General features: G+C 42.3%; 2 protein-coding genes and 1 pseudogene across 6 annotated transcripts in view; 1 reads left to right on the top strand and 2 right to left on the bottom strand.

The window, feature by feature from the left end:
* Nucleotides 1–5,515, top strand: part of kcnq5b (potassium voltage-gated channel, KQT-like subfamily, member 5b) — a 108,746-nt gene extending 103,231 nt beyond the window's left edge. For all 4 annotated transcript variants that reach the window (XM_041933048.1, XM_041933046.1, XM_041933047.1 and 1 more), the window contains one exon: nucleotides 133–5,515. In XM_041933048.1, coding sequence (XP_041788982.1) covers nucleotides 133–1,413 — 1,281 coding nt within the window. In that variant the 3' untranslated portion in view covers nucleotides 1,414–5,515. The remainder of the gene's footprint in view (nucleotides 1–132) is intronic.
* A 103-nt stretch (nucleotides 5,516–5,618) lies between these two features.
* Nucleotides 5,619–14,035, bottom strand: LOC121604105 (elongation factor 1-alpha 1). 2 transcript variants are annotated; one of them, XM_041933513.1, is made up of 9 exons: nucleotides 13,954–14,019; nucleotides 11,572–11,608; nucleotides 11,110–11,274; nucleotides 9,857–10,036; nucleotides 9,450–9,746; nucleotides 7,406–7,556; nucleotides 6,829–7,085; nucleotides 6,507–6,741; nucleotides 5,619–6,348 (listed from the first exon to the last, which is right to left on the bottom strand). In XM_041933513.1, the coding sequence occupies exons 3-9, from the start codon at nucleotides 11,251–11,253 to the stop codon at nucleotides 6,224–6,226; spliced, it is 1,389 nt and encodes a 462-aa protein (XP_041789447.1). In that variant the 5' UTR covers nucleotides 11,254–11,274; nucleotides 11,572–11,608; nucleotides 13,954–14,019; the 3' UTR covers nucleotides 5,619–6,223. The 2 variants fall into 2 exon arrangements, with proteins under 2 accessions (XP_041789447.1, XP_041789446.1); XM_041933512.1 differs by lacking the exon at nucleotides 11,572–11,608 and having other exon boundaries at nucleotides 13,954–14,035.
* A 273-nt stretch (nucleotides 14,036–14,308) lies between these two features.
* LOC121604453 lies at nucleotides 14,309–21,700 on the bottom strand (annotated as a pseudogene).
* Between the last annotated feature and the right edge of the window lie 482 nt (nucleotides 21,701–22,182).

Genomic DNA, 22,182 nt, shown 5'->3' with positions numbered 1-22,182 from the left:
GCCATCAGAAGAATTGTGATTTCATATAGATTTTTTTAATTGCATACAAATCTTCTACACACAGTGACTTTAAAATGCCTTCCTTCCCTATTGTTTTTCTTTTCTTGCTCTCACACCCCCCCCTCCTCACAGGTCCAGTCGATTGAGTCAAAGCTCGACTCCCTGCTGGACATTTATCGTCAGGTTTTGCGCAAGGGCTCGTCCTCAGCCCTCACACTCGCCTCTCTGCCCCTGTTCGAGCTGGAGCAGACCTCTGACTACCACTCCTCTGTCTTCAGCAAGGACCTGTCCTGCTCCACCCAGGTCAGCAGCAGTGGAGCGCCACCCCCTGGTGGCTGCGTCACACGTTCCTCCACAAACTCCCACCTGTCCCAGGGAGGACTCCATCTCATCCTTGCGCCCCCCAACGAGCTCAACCTCAACTTAAATGCCTCCTCTTCAACACCTCCCTCCGGCCTCGCATCCTCCTCTTTCAGCCCGTCACCGCTGCCTCATCATCATCATCATCACCACCACCATCATCATCCTCATCGTCCCCACCATCATTACACCCAGGCTCAGGCCACCACGCCTGAAAGTGGCACCGATGAGGCCGTGGGGAGCTCTCCACCCATCCTTACCCCAAATAGCGTCAGCAGTGGCGGGGGCGGAGGAGTCGCAGATGGAGGGTTTCCTCTTCTGGCAAGGCTTCCGCCACCACCCCCTCCAAGCCGAAGTGGGGGCCTGAGTAACTTGCCACGAGCGACCTCCACAGAAGCACCCCCTGACATGGAGGACTTTTGTGGAGGTTTAGGGATGCAGGTGGAGGACAGCAGTGTAGTGGAGGACCTTGGCCTTGGGTTGGGGCTGGGCAGACTGGGACAGCAGCTACAGGACAACAGCAATGGCAGAATAAATACTCAGGAGGGGGGCTCCTGGAGGAGACATATGAGCCTGGAGCTGCAGCCGCTGGTGCTGCCAACACTGGACTGCTGCTCTGGCACGAGCCAGATGGACCAAGGCCTGGGCAAGTCCATGTCAGTGCAGGACCTGATGCAGGCAGCCCCAGGGACTGTCCAGGACACCCACCACAGCCTCTCATCTCCAAGCCCCAGTACAAGCAGTGACTCCCACAGCTGTAGCCAAGACCCTGGGGGAGGAGGGAGTGGTGGGGGTATAAGCAGGAGTGGTGGAGGTGGATGGGGTGAGGAGGACCTCTTTATCAGTGACAGGGAGATAGAGACGCAAGGATTTGACTTCCTGTCACTTGGGACTGCTGAGGCCCACACCTACTCCTCGGAGCTCCTGAGGACAGGGAGCAGAGCAGGGACGGGGTCCCGGGGCTCTAACCACAGCCTGGCCCGCGGTCACGCATCCTCGCCCTCTGCTGGCAGCAACGAATTGCTGAACATGCCGCACGTACGGCTAAAATAAACTTGCCTATGTGTTCAAAAGGCACGTAAATCTCACCTCAAAGAGACAGTTTTTATCCTTTTTGGAGGGGAGCGGGAGGGCGGGAATATAACGAGGGGTCCTTTTATGTTTATTTTCATGTTGATCCATTTGATAAGAATCACAGTATTTTCATACAGGCTGATCACGTATGGCATATCATTGCATGAGTTACTCTTTGTTTTAAAGTATGATTGACCAATCCGGGCTAGAAGATTCAGGATTGTATAATGGAAACACAGACCCCTAAAACTAGAGACTTTGCTATTAAACAAAGTCAACTAAACTTGGTTCTGAGAGATGATTGTTTTATATGTGATCTTAAGACAGAGCATGAGCATTGCATGTTTTCAGTCAAAGGTACTGAGATTTGCAAGATACAGTTTACAAAGTAACAAAGTAGGAAAGCACGGACACCTAACATTTATGGAAAATTCCTTTGTGAATGCCACTCACAGCTGTTGCAAGCAGGGGAAAAATGGGTGGGGTGAGTCATCCTGGAGAAAAGACTGTTGATATTTGCTGAATTGGAAATTCAGCGAGCATCTCCTCGTGGTCCACGAGCTGTCCGTTCTGTGGCTCTACCATTGGGAAAGAGACAATGTGTCTCAGACCGAGCCACACACTGACTGTTCCAGCCAATCAGCAACAGGTGGCATTCGTGCTCGTGTGCAGGACAAGAGGAAGGGGAGATGGGACGAGCACAAGGGTCAGTAAATCTAGCATGCTAATGCCATGTAAACACACTGTAAGGAGGGACTGCAGTATCAGCATTGTCCAGAATGACTCACCCACCCTTTAATACTTCTTTGTGCCCACATATACAAGATCTATTTCCTGTCTCTCCAATCACATGACAGGATTTAATATTAAAGTGAATGTTACCTCACTATTGCCAAACTCTACATTCTCAGTTCTTGTCACTTTTCTATTCTATTCTATTCTATTTCTATTTTATTTCCATACCATTCTGTCCATTTTAGAAAACCAGATAACCTCCAGAACTTTGTATCCTTAAATTATATGAATCCTCAATCGATGACTTTGGTTGCCCACAAGGACCGTGACAGTGTATATGCAAGTTTTAGCTCCTAAACTGCAGGTCTCGAATACTGTACGTAAGAGTTTTGTTGAGCATTTCTGAATGAGGGCAATACAGTTTAACATGTTCGTTCTACAGTTTCAGGCATCTACTGGTTTGCAATAATTTCCATTCAGTAAATCAATTAGTGGACTCCTGAAATGTGCTTGAATTGTGTAATCTGTCACAGTGAACATCAGGTCATTGTTGTCAATGTTACATACTCCTTGTGCGGTTATGCAGGAAGTGCAGAGTTTTAAAAAGCCTGCTTTGCATGACCTCATAACAATGACATCAATGTGACAGAAAGTACTTGAATTACTTGAAACAAGCAAGTTTGGGAAGTGGACTAATTGATTTGTATATTATACTGCCAACAGCGTTATAAAATATAGGGATGCACCGATACCAACATACATACATTTGTACTTTTACCTTTGTGAGGACACTAAGTGACATTCCCTAGCTCCTAATTTTAAGCTTACTAAACTAAAAACCTAACCCCAACCCTTACCCTAAATCTTACATTAACCCTTAACACCAAATCTATCCCAAAATGAGGACCAGAAAAAATGTCCTCAATTTCCAAAAATGTCCTCAACCATCCCAAGGTCTAAAACTCAAATCAGTTCTCACAAAGACAGCTGTACAAGCACACACACACACACTCACACACGCTTTACCTCAGATGGAGTACAGTTGTAATGCAGTGGAGTGGGTATTTTTCTGTGTCAGTGAAGCGTCTCGTGGTGGCTGCTGCTAAGGTTCCCGTCATTGTTTTGATGACATGGTCCTCGTCTCTTTCTTTGGGCAAAGTTTTCTGAAGCACGGTCACAGCAGGAGCTCACTTTTCAGGTCAACTCCTCAAAAGGAATACATAGTTTTCAGGAGTGTCCGCTGGTGAGCGCTGAGATTGTCGGGGAGCTTACATTAGGACCCAGATATTCTGAGGGCCTGCTTCTGCTCGATGTGAGACTGTTTGGTCATACGGTTTCTGTGATGTTGTGATGGCTGAGAATCTCGTACCTCAGTTCCACTACAGTGAGGAAATGACCAAATACCCTATTAACTACAAGTGACAATGGCTGGTCATCAAGAGCAATGTACTGGGTAAGAGCTTGTTATTTTTACTGTCCATGGGTTGTCTCTGGACAGTTTCTCTCGCTTCTCCAGCATTTGCTGCAAAGTTTGTTTTTTACAGTTTCCTGCTGTTAGCATTAGCAAACTAAATGAACTCTGCATTGTGTCAGTTCTTTAGGTGTTTAATTAAATTGCTTGTGTTAAAGGAGCTGCGTTTTACTCCTGCTCTTGCAGTCTGATAAACTTTTGTAATCATTGCTTATCTTAAAGTATCTCCAAACTGCTGACATTGCTCCTTCTCCTACATGCTGAGCTGAGGAGAGGTGTACACCATATTGCCATGTAGTATAGGGTGAGGTTGTGGTTGGAGTAGTTTTAGGATTACAATTACAGTACATAAGCACAGTATCAGACCTGATATTAGTAGCGGTATCGTTGCATCCCTAACAAAGTGTGTGACTGAATTTTTGAGCCACGCCGTGTAATATCCAAGTGATTTGTAGTAAACTGGCTAAAACATGCAAAACTGTAGGACTGGTCCTTTGTTTTGTTTTTTCATTTAAACACTGAGTTGGCTTGAATTGTTGAAGGTACATTGGGAAAACCCAGACAGAAAAGAGCAATGTCAGTGTTGCTGTAACTAATATTTGAACACTTAGCAATGCCACCTCTGCCAACAGCCATCTGAACTATGAGGTGCACCATGTTCAAAGCACATTCACACGAACACACTTGTATACGCACATGTACAGATAAGAACGCCCATTTACACGGCCAGCTGTGACGCTACATGTTCATTACACTGTGGAGGATCTAAGGCACAGTCTAGAGGAGAGGAACAAGCAGTTGTTAATTATTTTCAGATCAATTATGCACTGGTCAGTCGGTTTTCCAGCTGATGACAGCCATGGATTGAAACACATCTTGAATGTCATTTCTTCATTTAAAAAAACAGTCTGATATTTCATCAGAATATGTGTGTCATAGCAAAGAGCTTTGTTCTGGTTACTGAAAGAAATGTTCAGAAATCTAACTTTGTATTGCATCTGTCTTTTTGCCACTCTGTTTCTACATGAAAGGAAGATATCTCATTTAAATCATGGTCAATGTTTGCTTTTTATCATACAGTGTAATGTGGAGTTATTTTTGCTTCCTTGAAGTGGACTAGCTGCAGAATGTAGTCCTGTTGCATGGTACAGAATCAGATGCTAAGAATTAAAGCACCACGAGCTGCAGGAGAATACTATCCATGAAGTATCCAAAGCCTCAGTGGTGAATAATCACCTTTACCTAGCAGTACCTCAATGAATTGTGAGACCCATATCAAAGACTGGAATATATGTGAGGGAGGCTTGGGGTCAGTTTGCTTTCAAGAAGTGGATTTTACTTTCCTTCAGATATTTAAATATATTTTGCATGAAGAGGTTGTCATATCCAAACCTATCTATAACTGAGAATGAATGCCTTGTCATTAAGACAAATCACTATTTATGGTTCAAAATGATTGCATCGGAAGTAAAAAAAAAAGACCTCGGCTCTGATATGAAGTCTACAAAATGTGCAGTACATACAGTATATTGGTGCCTTGCTTTTGTGGTACATATCTGTCTCCATATCTACATTTTTCTGAAAAGTGCATTAGGTTCCTCCGAACAGAAATGGTTGCACTGTCTTCATTTTCTCTCCCTGTAATGTTCTGACTTGAGGCATTTTAGGTTTTTTTATTCAGAGATCATTTTGCTACTGGGCATAACACAGGCCTTTGACATGTTGACATTCTGTCTTGTTTATTTTAATTTATTTAAATTATGTGCACATATTTACACACACGTAATAATCTCAGTTAGATTTATGAAGCCTGTAATGTAATGAAAATGCAAGTGAACTTTTCTTCTCATTCATTAATAAAGGAAATTCTATGAAGAGCTTGGTTTTGACTTTCTCATCATAATTCACTGAATCAGTGAGGTTCAGCAGTGGTTCAGGTTCAGACAGGACCAAATGAATGATACCAGGAACAAACACGTCATGTTTAAACATCTTTACCTTTATGAACATGTGCTCACAAATAACAGTGATTAAGGTGCATGAAACAGTAACTATAACATTAAACAGAGCTACTGTTTGCTTAAGCCAAGTGCTTGGCATGAAGATTTCAGGTATTAGACAAAGAGTTTCTCAGGCTTGTTTCTCTAAAGTGCAATCACGGAACATGCAAGCAGCCAATCGACCTCTGGCTAGTTAGCATATCTCTTTTAAAGCTAGAACACAGAGCAATGCTTTAACAAAGATCTGGCAAAAGAACATCTCTGCCTTATTACTGGTGTTAAGCAGCTAAGGTTGTTGGCTAGATCAATGTGCAGCCTAATTCTAACTATAATAGCACACAAACAGGGTACCCTAATGCAACGTTGTTGTGTTATCCTGCCACAAACTGACAATAAAACCTACATATAACAGTGTGGTAACATGTTAATCACTAACAGTGTGGTACTCATTTTTTTTCCTTCGTCTGCTTTTGCGATGCATTGTGATAATAGACCAGACGCTGACTATGGTGTGCAGAAGGTGCAGGGTGCTAGTGTGTCTTCGGCCACGGTGAGCGTTTGGGGCAGCAGCCCAGCACAACGTTCATTTGACCTTCTGCGCTTTCTGTGCGGACTTGGTTATCTTACCACTGGTAGGGGCTTTCTTTTCCACACCTTTAATTACCCCCACTGCCACAGTCTGACGCATGTCACGGACCGCAAACCTTCCTGAAGGGGGATGACAGACAAAACATTTGTTATCTCTGATTAAAAATTGAAGTTCACATTTGTCAGTTTTGATTCCCAATCACCTTGACAATAAGTTTTATTGTCAGTTGCAGCATGACCCATGAGCAGAAATGCTGCTGCAAGGTCAGTGGACTTACCAAGTGGTGGGTACTCAGAGAAGCTCTCCACACACATGGGCTTGCCTGGGATCATGTCCACAATAGCAGCATCTCCAGACTTCAGGGACTTGGGGTTGTCTTCGAGCTTTTTACCAGAGCGACGGTCAATCTTTTCTTTGAGCTCTGCAAACTTGCATGCAATGTGCGCCGTGTGGCAGTCCAGCACGGGGGCGTAGCCAGCACTGATCTGACCAGGGTGGTTCAGGATAATCACCTGGACGAGAGCAGAGGCAGATAAAGTTATGTGCATGTGGATTTTTTAGGTCAGTATCCTTCTCAAAGCCAACTCATATATTCAGACCTGAGAGGTGAAGCTGGCTGCCTCCTGTGGTGGGTCGTTCCTGCTGTCTCCAGCCACATTCCCACGACGAATGTCCTTGACAGACACATTCTTCACATTAAAACCCACATTGTCACCAGGCAGCGCCTCAGTCAGGGCCTCGTGGTGCATCTCCACAGATTTAACCTCAGTGGTTACGTTGACAGGGGCAAAGGTCACCACCATGCCAGGTTTTAATATTCCTGTCTCCACTCTGCCCACTGGTACGGTCCCAATGCCTGGAAGAGAGAGATTAGCAACTAATTCAATCTTCAGTGACATGCACGATGATTACTATAATACAATTCTCTAAAAAAAAGGACAGACGCTCACTTTAGGACATGAAGAGCCAATGGGAATTCTCTCCCAGACCCGGTTCGATTCTCTTTTTGTCACAGGGTGCTCTCATTCCAAAAATACTTTAAACATATAATCTGGCACAATTTACATTTCAGAGGGTCTTGATAATTGGAGAATTTTCACTATTTCAAGTGTTTTCTCCAACTACAAATCACACAACTATCACCCCTACAGCCACCCACACAAACACCGCCCTCACCTCCAATCTTGTAGACGTCTTGCAGAGGCAGGCGAAGGGGCTTGTCAGTGGGGCGTGTGGGAGGCTGAATGGCATCCAGAGCCTCCAGCAGTGTGGTGCCTGAGGCATTACCATCTTTACGGTTAATCTTCCAGCCCTTGAACCAGGTCATCTGTGGAGAGGTAAGAGCTCAGAGGTTTACTGTGACTGCTTACAATGAGGTGACTGCAATGATTAGAAGAATAAAGGCTCACAATGTCTATGTAGCAACTTTTTGGACGCAAGAGTGATATGTGTGCTTTTGTATCGTTCATTTATTTACTGTTTAACAATATGTAAGAACCTTTTTGTTAGATATTTAAGGTACTTTTAGACAGTGAGCCATTGCTACCATTGACAAGGTTCAAAGCTACCTCCATCCCTATCAGCCCTATATGTACACCATAGGCTGTTGCTATCCACTTAGTATGAGCTCATCATGCAGCTAAATATAGAAGGTTTTTTGTTTGTTCCACTTTTCAGAAAGATGTGTGTTTCAAAACACCAGTCAGATTTACCTCCTCATCTGGCCTGTGTAATGGGAAGGTACTCCTGCTTTGTAAATGAGGACCAGTAACAGTACAGACTCAAGGATGGATCAATACCAGCTGTCTGTGACCTGACTTTTTGTTTTATGCTGTTTTGTTTTACTGTTAATTCTGTAGGTTAGGGGCTGAACCTGGCGCTAGCATGTAACAAATGCAGCTAGCAACACAGTCAGAGGCGATGTTTGACTATTGTTGTAATACTGAGGGAGAGCCAACACAAACTGTGTGAAAGAATAATTCTATTTTTAAACCTGGGCCCTACTTTGGTCTCTACATGACTAATAGGTACAAAAAGTTTTGGACTTGGTCCAGTACAACGCCTTAGCTGGCAGCCGAAATACGGTTCGCAATGGCTGCAACATAATCCTTGTGGGCTAGTGTGCCCTTCAAAGCACACCCACTAAAAGTTGTTTTTGCCACTGACAGGCTTGGATTGTTATTTTAAGTGTCTGACAACATTATGGAAAGGATCCCTACAGAGATAGACCTTTTTGTTAAAAAGAAAGATCCTTTATGTTTAACCTGAAACTAAAAAACAGTAATTTCACCTCAGGGATCATTGTAAAATTTTATTCAAACCTGACAGAAACAAAACTCACCAAACCATCTTTGTTAGTCCCTCTATTGTTCCAACAGTTACCAATTCAGGCTAGGTTAAAATAAACCCTTAATCAGTAACACTTTCCCTCTTGCTCCTCTCCCAAAGTTTTCATATCTAACTCGCCAACTACATAACCAGTTGTAGGGTGGATGCCAGTAACTGTTTTTTCATGTTGGTTTTTTGTGGAAGGTATGGAAGGAATGGTACTGCAGCTCTAGCTCAGCTTCCTTTCGCTCTGTTGTTATATAAATGCCCATTGGTGTTTTTGTGTGTGTGTGTGAGAGAGAGAGAGAGAGAGAGAGAGTGTTTGTTTTTAAATATGTCAGACTCGGTTCAAAAAAAGGTAATATACTGGACACCACAAACTATGATTATATGACTCCTTTCCGTCAAGCAGTGCATTCAGTGCAGCCACAGCGCTGCTTCTGGTGAAGAAGTGTGTGATTCAGGGAACTCAGATACTTGTACAATCAGCTTCTGTATCATTACCCTCGTTGGAGTTTCTGTGGTTGCCATGCTTACACAGCTAGCCGTTGCAGGGTGAAAAAGTTATCATTAACTCTGAATGTTCCAGCCAAAGAGCCCCCTCTCCTTGCCGCTATTGGCCGGAGGTGGCGGTGGTAATGTGGCAATGACCTCTCACTGTCTGAAAGCATCTTTAGCCTCTTCCAACTAATTGGAGGGCCAAAGTATAGGAGGACTGAAATCACAAAAAAATTTCACCACTTAATATTCCAATATGTAACGCTCACTTATGATGTATGTAACTCTGACCATACAGTATGAGAATCATGTGACAACTTACTGTGCTTATTCTTTATGTATCGGTAAATATTGTAAATACACGATTATAGTTTGTGTCTCAAGACAGGCTTACATTAGGGCTGGGTTCCAGCATGTTGTCTCCGTTCCATCCAGAGATGGGCACAAAGGCCACAGTGTCAGGGTTATAACCAATTTTCTTGATGTAAGTGCTGACTTCCTTCACAATCTCTTCGTAGCGCTTCTGGCTGTAGTTGGGCTCAGTGGAATCCATCTTGTTGATGCCCACAATGAGCTGCTTCACTCCCAAGGTGTAGGCAAGGAGAGCATGTTCACGAGTCTGCCCGTTCTTTGAGATACCAGCTTCAAACTCACCAACGCCAGCAGCCACGATCAGCACAGCACAGTCAGCCTGAAAGGAGGGAGGGTGTGGGGGTGAAAAAGTCTTTCTTTCTCAAATACTCTTCTCTCTCTATCATGCAATTTTTTTATTTTCTACTATTCAGCCCATTCTCCCTCTACCTGAGAAGTCCCAGTGATCATGTTCTTGATGAAGTCCCTGTGTCCTGGAGCATCAATGATGGTAACATAGTACTTGCTGGTCTCAAACTTCCAAAGAGAGATGTCAATGGTGATGCCACGCTCACGCTCTGCTTTCAACTTGTCCAAAACCCAGGCATATTTGAAGGAACCCTTTCCCATCTAAGGGATGTGGAATGCAAAGTAAGATAAGATGCCTTTAACAGTTTTTGTCCAAAGCTTCTACTAGTACCACAACTACAAACAATTTTACAAAGCGTGGTCCGAGATGCAATAAAACTCTAAATAAACTTGCAATTATGTGATCGTCCCTCCAAGTCCTACTGCAGGCTAATGGAGGTCAGTGTCCAGTGTAATGCAGTACATTTACCTCAAGCCCACCATTGGAAGTAGTTTGCATAAAAGTATGACAGTCAATAAGAAGGTCACTGAAATCAAGTCTTGATTACACATAATGGGTATTTTTAAAGAAATAACTTAATTAACCTGCACATGTGTATTTATGAGAACTTGTTTTATTACTAACTAATTCTACTAATTACATTAGAACTTTCTTTTTTTTGAACTTATATTTTATTGATTTTCTCATTTAAACAACACAACAATAATAGAACATAGTGTCAGTAAAATTACTATCAGTCTTCATACTGTTTTTTGTAGACAGTCCATTTTTCCCATCTGCTCTCGCATAATGATTGTTGCAGTTTTATGATATGTGTGAGTCTCTCCATAACGTGTATCTCGTCAATGATCTCCATCCAGTTCCTCCACATTAGAACTTTCAATGCTGTATTTTCAACTTTATTGTATGCTCTAGGTCTGTGAGCAATGAGCAATGAAAACTTGTCTCTTACATTATGAAAAGGAGTTCATGATTGATAAACTTCTGAAGAATTCTGTTATGTAATTGTGCTGACCAAAAGTCACTGAAAGTCTTCCTGACAGTTGGTGTATTACTTTGTAAGACTGCTTGTAATTTGGGGAAAGTGGTTGCAGGCTATCTAGGCTACAGATAAAGCTAAATTTACACCCACCACTTTTCCCACATGTTTAAGCAATCCAATTAAAGTAACAGGACACACATTACACAGGACAAGACACAAAAATGCACATGATACTTGTTAGACAAGACATCCAACAGGATAATGTTGTGCTAGAACACCTGTGCAGCAAAGTGAAGTTACAGAGTAAAAAGATCATAATTTAAATTCAAGTGAAGACAATATGAGTCATACCTCAGCAGCTTCCTTCTCAAACTTCTCAATTGTTCTCTTGTCAATGCCACCACACTTGTAGATGAGGTGGCCAGTGGTGGTGGACTTGCCTGAGTCGACATGTCCTATTACCACAATGTTTATGTGGAGCTTCTCCTTCCCCATAGCAGCTCACCCTGGAAGATACTGAGATCCCAGCAAACAGGAACAAACAGAAAATGAGACGCCAGATCTGTGGAGAACTATTACTCTTCCACAGACACCTACACCTGGATCTAACCAGCAAGTGATGTTAAAGCTACTGCTGCCAGAGTGCAGAGAGACAACAAACTCATAATTCATGTACAGAGCAAGTAACTTGAAACTTCAGTTGTGCGTACTGAATAAAGACACGGTAATCAACCTGTGCAAAGAAGGCTTTTGTTGTTCAAAAGCTGAAGTCCTGTCAAACACTTCATGCCCTACAGAGCATGTTAAACCTACCTGCTGGTGAGAGACTATCGAGAGGAAAGGTGATGACCTGCACACACAAGTGGTTGGGTTTCAACAACACTGTAACTTAACAAAGGCAATCTAAAACTGGAAGAAAAAAAAAGATGTCTCTAATCAAATCAATCTGCTTCCATATTGCCTTAATACTGAGATATATTGTATTATAGAATTTTCTATTTGATTCAACCAATCTCAGGCCTACAGAGATACTTATCTGAGGCAAATATTGAGAAGAAAAATCGTCATTGTGTTCATTGTGAAATTCAAGCACAAATGTTGGTAAGCAATATCATGCTTCAACCCATATATAATTACAAAAGGGAGGACTTTGGCTTCTACTGAATAAGCTCCTTCATTTCTACTCAGAGACCTGACCAGAGGTGCTTCTATAGGAGGTGGGCATCTGCAAGCTCACAATGTTACACTATTAAGTTCGAACTAGAGGAGCCTTCATTTTTTTATGCACCTATGCTACCTTTTATGCCCATTAATTTAAAACATACTTAAATGGTCCAAAATCATACAGTATTTCACTGGCGACCATTATAGTTAGCACGCATTCTAATTACACTGAGCCAGCATAGCATTTTTTGCACACTTGTTTAATAATAACATATAACTTGTTCAATAAAGTTAACTTCTAATTTTCTGACCGGCTACCAGCTCGGTGATAGTACTGGATCTCAACTTGACCAGTGGACTGTATATGACTATGGGCCAAGCCCCTAATGAACAAATGAAAGAATGAACAAAATCCACTTGCAAAACCTGTATGACAGTCAGAAAGCCTTTTCTTCTTTACTGGGCTTGTTAGTGTTGTTTGAACGTTTGTGAATTTTTACTGATTTCATGTATGAGCCTCTGTTTAGTATTTCTGTTGTTTACTTTCTTGTTTTCATATGTACTGTTTAACATACATAGGGTTAGCTTACATGGCTTTGAAGTTTGCACCGAAGTTGTGTGGAATAAAGCGAAAGTAGTCAATTACTTGCATAAAGCTACGACTGTACTAACTTCAATTACAGTATCACTCTATGCAACACCTTGTCATACTTTAAGTTTATCTGCACTAACTGCAGCCAACAGGTATAGTTACAGGTACAAATTAGAGCCTGCGCCATCTTTTCAACAGAGGCTAGCTAAGGCTGTCTATATTAGTTATAATGGGAGAAACGCAGTTTCGCTCCATTGTGTACCTCCTCATAACAAAAGTCATACGAAAACGTAGCCAACTGGAAATCTATTAGTGAATTAATAATAAGTACATTCATATTGTTAATGAATTAATTATTCATTTTATGTAGTTCATTATATTATCGGCAAAGCTAACCTTAACATTGCGCGACATTGTCATGCCGAATCATTCACTGACTGCCTTCTCATAAAGGATTTCATTACACAATTTCATTTAAAAAATATAATAGAATTAATAAATAACAATTACAACTAAAATGCTGCTGAACACCTCCTGTAATCCTGAAGTTAGCTAGCCGGCGAGGCTCGCGACGTCGATTGACTGTTGCGTCACTCTCCCACAGTGGCACGCGCCCATGGCACGTACACGCGCACACTGGGATCTGTCACTCCGCACGATTTCAAACTGCGCCGACTTAACTTTGTACGTAGGCTATGACCCTCCGCATCACACTGGTTATTACTGGAAGATACTACTGTAGATGTAGACATTTTATATCGCTCACTCATATCACGAGACATAAAAACTCGACGAGATGTTTGGATTTGTTTGGATTTTCCCGGCCAATCACACAACACAGTAACATCATGGGGCAACAGCGCTATTGCACACCTGCTAATCTCATGATGATTACAACTCACGTGTTAATTAATTACTGTTCCAACTCGCATGAAGCCCCGCATGAAATAAGTTGGCGTGTAGTGTCAGTGAAAGACACTTATTTGACACCGTCGCAATGACCAGACAGCGGGTATGACTGCAGAGCTGAGGTCGGTTCACATGTCTGCGTGTCTCAGCATCCACCTTGCACACAGATGCACAGCACTGTTTATTTTACTGATGTGGTGACCGACAGAGAAGGTTCCCGCACGGTTCACTGCTGGAATATTTCTCCGCTGAAACTGCGCCATAGTGGCCTGTTAGCCAGCAAACGACCAGCTATGGTGCCAATCCACACCCTTCTGCACTTTTTGGCACCGCTCGCCTTGATCAAATTACCATGACATCAAAGCCACACAGCATCCAGCTATCAATTCCAAGACGTAGTATAACGCACTTACACAACAGCTACAACAAACGTCCCTGGAATAAGCAGCACTTTGCAACACTTCTGTTCCCCGATGAGGACAACATGCATGTTAGTTGTTGTGTTACACTGAAAATGTCCTGCATCCTACCTTTGCTTCCTGCTCTCAGGTGCGTTCACGAGTTCACTGCGATGACAAAAGAGATGCTGCGCGCTGTGCACTGCTGACACACACACCCCCAGAGTCCCGCTATGACAACGGGCGTCAAACGCGTCATTCGCTGAAATTACGTGCTTTGGCCACTAGATGGAGTGCTGCTATAACACAGAAATGAACCAGCACCGCATTGAACGAAAGCAAAAGTTTATTTGTAGTCTTATTTCAATTCCTGCATCAGAAGAATACAATGAGTAGATACATTACTTCAAACAATAATCATATATTTCCCTCTTTTTTCCTAAGAAGCACTGTGCACTGCAACCTAAGAAGACACATGTGGTTTAGAAGTAACTGCATACAATAGATAACACGAAGCAGAAATAAAAAAAGTAAATCACAAAAATGTCAAATGGAGAAAGTCTTTTGCTGTAATATATGTGTTGGGTATGCTGACACATTTTCTGAAAATAATCTTTAAACAGAGTGAAGTGGAAAGAATGGATCAAAGGTGGACTGAACAGCAGCCTGGTGTCTGCCTTCTCAATCTGTTGAGACACTGAAAGATAAGAAAATACAGACAGGAGACATGAATGCTTCTGGGATCAGGTCTGAAAGTGAGTAACACTTCATTTGCAGTAAGAATTGTACTTGTCAATTTAGACTGCCTCATAAATACTAGGTTAGAAGAAGGAGATTGCAGGGGTGAGACATAAATACCTGCTGTAAGCTATTATTTACACATATTAAATAATACATACTCTTTTTTTCCCCCCAATCAATATCAGTACTCACTCTATTGTACGTAAGGGGCATTCCAGGCTCTTTGTTAGTTCCACAAGCATTTTGATTCCTGAGTGCTCCAGGTTGTTGCCCATCAGATGCAGCTCCACCAGAGTCTGGGGGTTTGTCTTCAGGGCAGTGATCAGGAGCTGAATGCTCCTGGAGCTCAGGTTACAGCTCCTCAGTCTGGAGAGAAAACAGAGCATTAATGCACACTTCGATCAGGTGCTATTGTAGCTTGACCCTGAAAAGCTGTCTGGAGTCATGTTAGGGGGATTATTATTAAAGTAACTGCTTTATAGGGCAGCTATTACTATACAGCTCTGGATGTACGTTTTGACTGACTGCGTATAACCTGTTAATTATTTGTAGGACTTCTTCAAGAGGTAAATTAAAAACGTACGATAATTTCTCCAGAAAACAATTAGGGTTAATGAGTCCCACGCAGAGTTTCTTCACTCCCTTATCTTGAATGTTATTGTCAGACAGGTCCAGCTCGCTGAGAATGTTTGACGCAAATCCTGATGTGAGCTCTGCACAACAGTCATCAGTCAGGTTGCACTGGCTCAGGCTGAAACGGAACAAAGATCGCGTTTGACCGTACTTATAACATTTGCGTGGAAGAATTACGAATTCCGTTTTGAAAATGATTTACTTGAGAGTCATCAGATTCTTCAGTCCATCTGAAATTTCTCTGATGCACTTGTCTCCGAGGCAGTTCATGCTGAGGTCAAGGTCTGTCAGCTGCACTGCCTGCCAGACTGTATCTTCCGTCCACCCACTGTGGAGCTGCAAGACTGAACACAGGACCTTAGCCAAACTAAGGCAACCTATGCCAGTGATTCCACATCTTGAAACACTGAAGGAAAATGAGAGAAATGGTATTAATCCATGATTTTTGGATGCACAGGAGCATTTTAGCATCGAACTTGCTGAAGTTAGCAGTGAAAAATAGCAAGGCGTCCTTACTTGAGTGTCTGTAGACTACGCCATGCATACAAGCCATCGCAGATGTGCGCGAAGCCTTCGTCTTTCAAACTGTTGTTGCTCAAATTGAGTTCTGTCAGGTGGCTGTTTTCAGACTTCAGAGCTTTCCCGATACTTCTGCAGCTTAAAACATTGAGGCCACAGTGGTACATCCTGCCAAAGAGATATGAAGAGATCCAAAAAGTAATTGGATCTATTCATTTATGCTGATGGTGAGCCAATGTATTTACATTAAGACATACTCACTCCAGCTTTATTAGCTGTGATATATCAAATTTTCTAAAGAGCTCATTGGCCCCCTTGTCTCCAACAATATTGATGCTCAGATCCAACACAGTCAGGTTGTTGGAGTTCTCGTGCAGAGCTGAGGCCAGATAATAACAGCCCTTTTGTTTAATGTCACACTGTGATAGCCTGCAAAGAAAAAATGACATAGCAGCATAACTCAAATACTGGAAATGTCGAACATTTAAAAACAAACAAATAAATAAATTATTTAAGAAGCTTTTTTTTTTTTGGATCTCGTTTTATTCCGTGTATTGAGTGGTGGGGTCTTTTCATAGCTGAGACATGCCTTACATGCCAACTCAAGATTTCTCTTCTATATGATCAACAGTCTAGTGATCTAAAGCTGCCCCAGCTACTGTTTGTGCTACCTCTGTAGAGGACTGAGAGGTTCTTAAAGACTTCATTGAAAAGATGGAAAACATCAAAGCATCAATGACTCCTGCTGCTCACCTCTACCTTCACCTGAGCCCTCGCCTGCAAACACGCTGGTAGATAAGTTTACCCCCATTACCCTTAGTAATTCGGTCATTCTATCCAATATTAATCTCACTACTTGGAAACTTTTTCTTCCTTCCAAGTTACTCAAAGATGTTTTTGGAGTCATTTCCTGGCTTCTTAGCACTGTGAATGAGTCTCTGGGCTGGTCCCTGTCTATTTCAAACAGGCCTGTATCCAGCCTCTCCTTAAGAAACCTGGTTTAGGTGCAGCACTTCCCCATAACTGCTGTCCTATATCCAAATGACCTTTGCTTTCAAAAAGTGTTGCTGTTTCTAAAAGCTGGTATGCAATTTTTTGATATGGAAGGAAGGAAGGAAACAACATGTTTCACAAATTCAAATTTGGTTTCAGAAAGAGCCACAGTACAGAAACAGTCCTACTAACAAATGACATCCTGATGACTGCAGACTCTGGTAATCTTCTACCTTTGCTGGACTCGAGTGCAGCCTTCACTACAACTGACCATACAGCTGTACTCAACAGACTCAGGAACTGGATGGCCCAGGTGGAACTATTCAAAAGTCACTATTGAAAACTTTATTTCTCCAGTGTATCTGTTGCCCCTTGACCATTTTATTTGTCATTTTACCCCTTTGACCTACCATTGTTATGCTGATGACTCACACTTACCCCCAGTATTAAATGCAACAATGGCTTCCATATAATAACTGAACACAGACAAGACTGAAGTCCTGATCATATTTCCAACAGTGACATCCCTAACATCATCATTATTGTTCTTATTAGTGAGGTTTATTTCTGTGACGTAATTAGTTCTTTTGTTGTAAACTTTTTCTTTAGAATTTTTATTTCACCTGTAGAAATGGTCATATCTGTCATTTTATTATCGTTTCATGAGCAAATAAACAAGTTAAGAAGAAAGAGGAAGATTCTACATTTCCACTGTTTCTATATCAATTTCATATCAAGAAAATGGAGTGGACAGGTAAGTTCATGTCTCAACACTTACCTAAGTGTTTCTAACTGGCATTCAGGATGTCTCAAACCACCTGCAAGATGTCTTATTCCCTCATTTCCGATTTGGTTCCCGCTGAGATCCAGCACTTGCAGATACAGGGGCTGTACCAGGGCCGTGGCCAGGTGTTTACAGGCTTGAGCAGTCACTCCACAGCCCTGCAGCCTGAGTGTTTTCAGTCTGCAGTTCTGATCCCTCAGCCCCTCCACAAGTATCCTGACTCCATCGTCACTGATGCTGTTGTATCCCAGGTCCAGCTCTCTCAGGTATGACTCCCTTGTGCTCAGGATTGCTGCTAAGGCTGGACAGCAGTTATCTGTGAGGTTAGAGAATCGCAGCCTGCAAGAGAATCGGAGCAATCTTTTGACTACACTAAACAATGAATTGATCCTATTAACAAGTACTGTCTGTTTATCCAAAGCCTGATATATCATAATGTTCTGTGTCATAGAGCTCCATTGTGGTTTAAATACTGGTAAGCCACACCACTACTCGGCCACATACACTGTCCTGTGTAGTGATTATTCAATATTCTTATTCAAACTACACTGAACACTCATGAACTGTCTTATTCTTTTCATGGGATTTGATGACATTAACAAAAATTGGGAGAAAGGCTTATTTCTTTAATAAACAATATAAAACACACATAATGCATACAACAGCAAAGTCATTTTCTTCTTTTATTAGTTCCTAGATGAACTGTGCAGTCCTTAAGACTAAACTCTGGCACTTTTGTTGTGGCACTAGCACATATCAAACAAATGAGAATAAAATATGAAAGAATTGCTATGAGGTCAACATGTGGATTTTCAGCATTATTTGTGTTATTATTCCGATTCCGACCCATATTGAGTGATTATTTTCAAACTTGTACTTTTCTAAATGACAGAGGCTGAATCCATTGAGGACAAACTTACATGGCTTTCCTGGACTTCAAAATAGCTGGGAGCTCCCTGAGGAGTCTTTCATCACATCTTGTGGACACTTGCATCTCAAAGCTGTCTCTAATCCCCTCAAAAGCTCTGGTCCTCTTTGACATTGATACCCAATGTTTTCGTGTAATTGTGGGGTAATCCAGTGAGAAGCTAGAATTGTTAAAGCGGTTGACTTCACCCAGTAGAGCCCGGCTGTCGTACTCCCTCAGGCAGTGGAACAGACCCGCACCTCGGGGGAACGAAACGTTCTCCAGGATCATCTTCTTGTAGTCAAAAAAACGATCGCTGGGCTCCAACACGCCACGTTCCTGAATGAGGCCGAAGACGAAGCGAAGAAAGACCTCGCTGTTTCCGTCATGAGTCAGCAGCGCCTCGTCCACCAGATACTGACAACTAACGGACCGGTCAGAGCCCGCTTCAATCTCGTCCACTTTAGCAGACGCAGCCAGGAACTCCTGAATGCTCAAGTGAAACACTGTGGTGTTATGCAGCCCCTTCTCTTCTCTCAACACAAGTGGACACTCTCTGGCTATTGCTGATGCTTCCTCCACACTTAAGTCACTCTCTTGAAGGTCAAGCTCAAACATTACATTAATCCTCCCCATCTGCAGCCCGGCAAGCTTTTTCAACTTGGCAATAATATCCGGTTTTGATGCTTTGACCAGCTTTGTGTAAATCTGGGTTAGATTCAAAGGATTGATTTTAAACCCATGATGTGCTTTTAGATGATTCTTCAATACATTTGCCATGATGGTGCAGATTGGAGGTATCTGACAGAGGAAATCCAGACTCTTTGATATTTTCACGTGGTCGATGGCTTTGTTGGCCAGATCATCATTCCCGATGACTGTCCTGAAGTACTGCTCCTTCTGCTCATTGCTGAACCCTTGAACCTCAGTCTCTTTAAGCAAAAAGTGATCAGGGATTCGCGGCACTGCTGCATATCGGGTCGTTATCCATATGTGAGCATTGGGAAGTAAATTGCCCCTGATCAGATTGGTCACTAGAATATCCACTGTGGACGCCTCAGATACATCATTCACTGCCGGACAGCTGAACTTCAGCAGGAGATGACACTCATCCAGTCCATCGAGGACAAACCACACATCTTTTTTATTTAAGCTGGAAACATTAAGCTCTTTCAGTTCAGGGTAAAATGTCTGGAGAAGTTTAATTAGGCTCAAGTTGTCTTTTATTAAATTCAACTCCCAGAATGAGAGAGGAAACAGGAGGTGGATGTCATGATACCCTTTCCCTTCAGCCCACTCCAGAGCACATCTCTGCACCGCTGTGGTTTTTCCTACCCCACACACTCCTACAGTGAGGACAGTTCTTTTGCTACCGCTATGTTTGCAGTCACACAACAAAATATCTGCGAGCGGCACAGTTTCAAAAACTTCCCAAGTATGAAGGTCAGACTTGTCAACATCTGAACTCGTGCTGGTGCAAATTAGTTTTTGGAGATGAGCGTTGGAGATCACAATAGCAAAGTCTTGACGAAAGTAATGAGTTTTCAGAGTAAGCTTCATTCAGTTTCTGATATTTGTTCTTAAGTGTGGTTTTGAGACAGGTTTGGGGCTCCATCAGACAGGCAGTGGTTCCTGAAAAGATGTGAAGATGGAGAGTGTAAAAAACAAAAGCTATAGAGATATGTAAAACATTTCTCTTGACTGAGTGTTACGGTGACTTTTACCTGCCCTGAATAGAAAACAAGATTTGCATGAATTGTATTGCAATATTGATGTAAACTGTGCTATTTACACAATCAATATGCAACCTTTATCTCAGATTTTCAATAAAGGAAAACATATTACAAGCTGCCAAACTGACTTGCTAAAGTCTCATCTTTAAACACCTTAAATCTCTGCTTATATACATCCAGATTCCAAAAAAAGTTGGGCTGCTGTATAAAACACTGAAATAAAACAAAATAAAACTTGCTAGTCCTTTCTCTCATAAGTTCAATTGAAAAACTACAATATATTTAATATTTGCATACCTCATCAGCATCATTGATTTTTGTAAATATCTGCTTATTCTGAATTTGATGCAGCAACATGTTTCAAACAAGTTGGGACAGAAGCAACTAAAGACTGGGAAAGTTGTGAAACGCTCCAAACACACCTGTTTGGATCATTCCACAGGTAAACAGGATGATTGGTAACAGGTGATAGTCGAACACTACATCCTTCAAGTATTTATTCTTAGGTTAATACCATTACCCTGGTTAGCAGCATCGCAATATGTTACATCAACCTTGCAGTACATTTTGAATGCATGGCAGAGAAAATCCACTCTCTTCTAATGACTGCCAAAACCTTATGATGTGTTCACTGTCTGTTACAGTTGGGTAAATTATGGCTTTGTGTTACTTTACTTGTATTCTAGTGTTACTGTATGACTAAACCTGTCGGTGATTCAAATATCTAAGGCTTGGTGTCTTGATTAGAAACAAAGTCTGAGGTAGTTACAGAGCAGAAACAGTAAACTGATGCAGTGATGTACAACATCAGTCAGAATTTTGCCTTACATACATGTAGAATCAAAATATCTAAATGATATCCATGATGAAAACAATATACAGCATATTCAGTAAGCAAAATGCAAATGTTTACTCTCCAGCATTTTAAATCCCTCCTTCTGTAGAACTCACACTTTCCTCTCACTGCTTTTTAAGTTAAACAACACACAAACAGCGTTGTGATGCTGTGATAAACCTCGCGCCTCGTGTGCCACAAACGTCACATACAGGTGCGTCCGGTTTGATTTCCAGCAGCAACGTTTGGAATAAACGACCATTTGCTGAGCTACAGCTGTTTTAACATACTGTAACTTAACGCGAACTTCAACACATTTATTTAGGCGGAAGTGGTCCCGATAAGACTCGACGTTTAGAGGCTGGAGCTGGGAAAACGAAAGTTAGTGATGCGATACGCCCTCTCTCCAGAGCTAACACTGCCGAGAGGTTTAGCTAACTTCCACTGTTACGTGTTAGCACTGTAGCTGCAGATGCTGTTGTTTTGTATTTACTAATGAATTGACCACTGTGGCCAACACACTTACCCCGACAGACAAGTACACAACCGTCCCCGAGATGAAGCGGAGACCAGACACACGTGCTGAAGTTTTCTTTCGAGTTGCCACTGAAGGGGAAAATTAAGGGAAACTTAATTTCATGCCCAAAGCGACCCAGCCTCCGGTCCTCCGACCCCCTACTGTTATTAAAGCAGGCATGTCAAACTCATTCCATAAAGGGCCGTGTGGCTGCAAGTTTTTGTTCCAACCAAGGAGGAGCACACCAGGCCAACCAATCTACATCAAGGGTTCACTTAGTTATCAGCTGAAAAGTGAGATCAGCTGATTAAATCAGTCCAGCCTGGTGTGCTCCTCCTTGGTTGGAACGAAAACCTGCAGCCACATGGCCCCATATGGAAAAGTTTGGACATGGCTGCTCTAGATCTTTGTTACAGATGTTTTGTTTCACTCCCTGCCACAGCTAATGGGGATCCAAATAAATCAAATCAAATCAAATCAAAGTGATCCCCATTTCAAGTCTTACTCACTAGGACCCTTGCAATTACCTTGATTTCATGTCTTCAGCAAAGAAGCCACACCTGTGGCCTTTAGGTAAAGCTCTTCAAATCAACAGTTAGAGTAAAAGAGGCAGGACTAACAGAGAACTGGGGTCAGTAAGGGTTTGGTGTTAGGGTGTGTTAGAACTGTGAGAATAACCAGTCATTATGCTGCCTTTCT

Source organism: Chelmon rostratus, chromosome 3, assembly GCF_017976325.1.
Source record: "Chelmon rostratus isolate fCheRos1 chromosome 3, fCheRos1.pri, whole genome shotgun sequence".
NCBI classification, from domain to species: Eukaryota; Metazoa; Chordata; class Actinopteri; order Chaetodontiformes; family Chaetodontidae; genus Chelmon; species Chelmon rostratus.
This window is presented reverse-complemented; position numbering and strand designations above follow the sequence as displayed.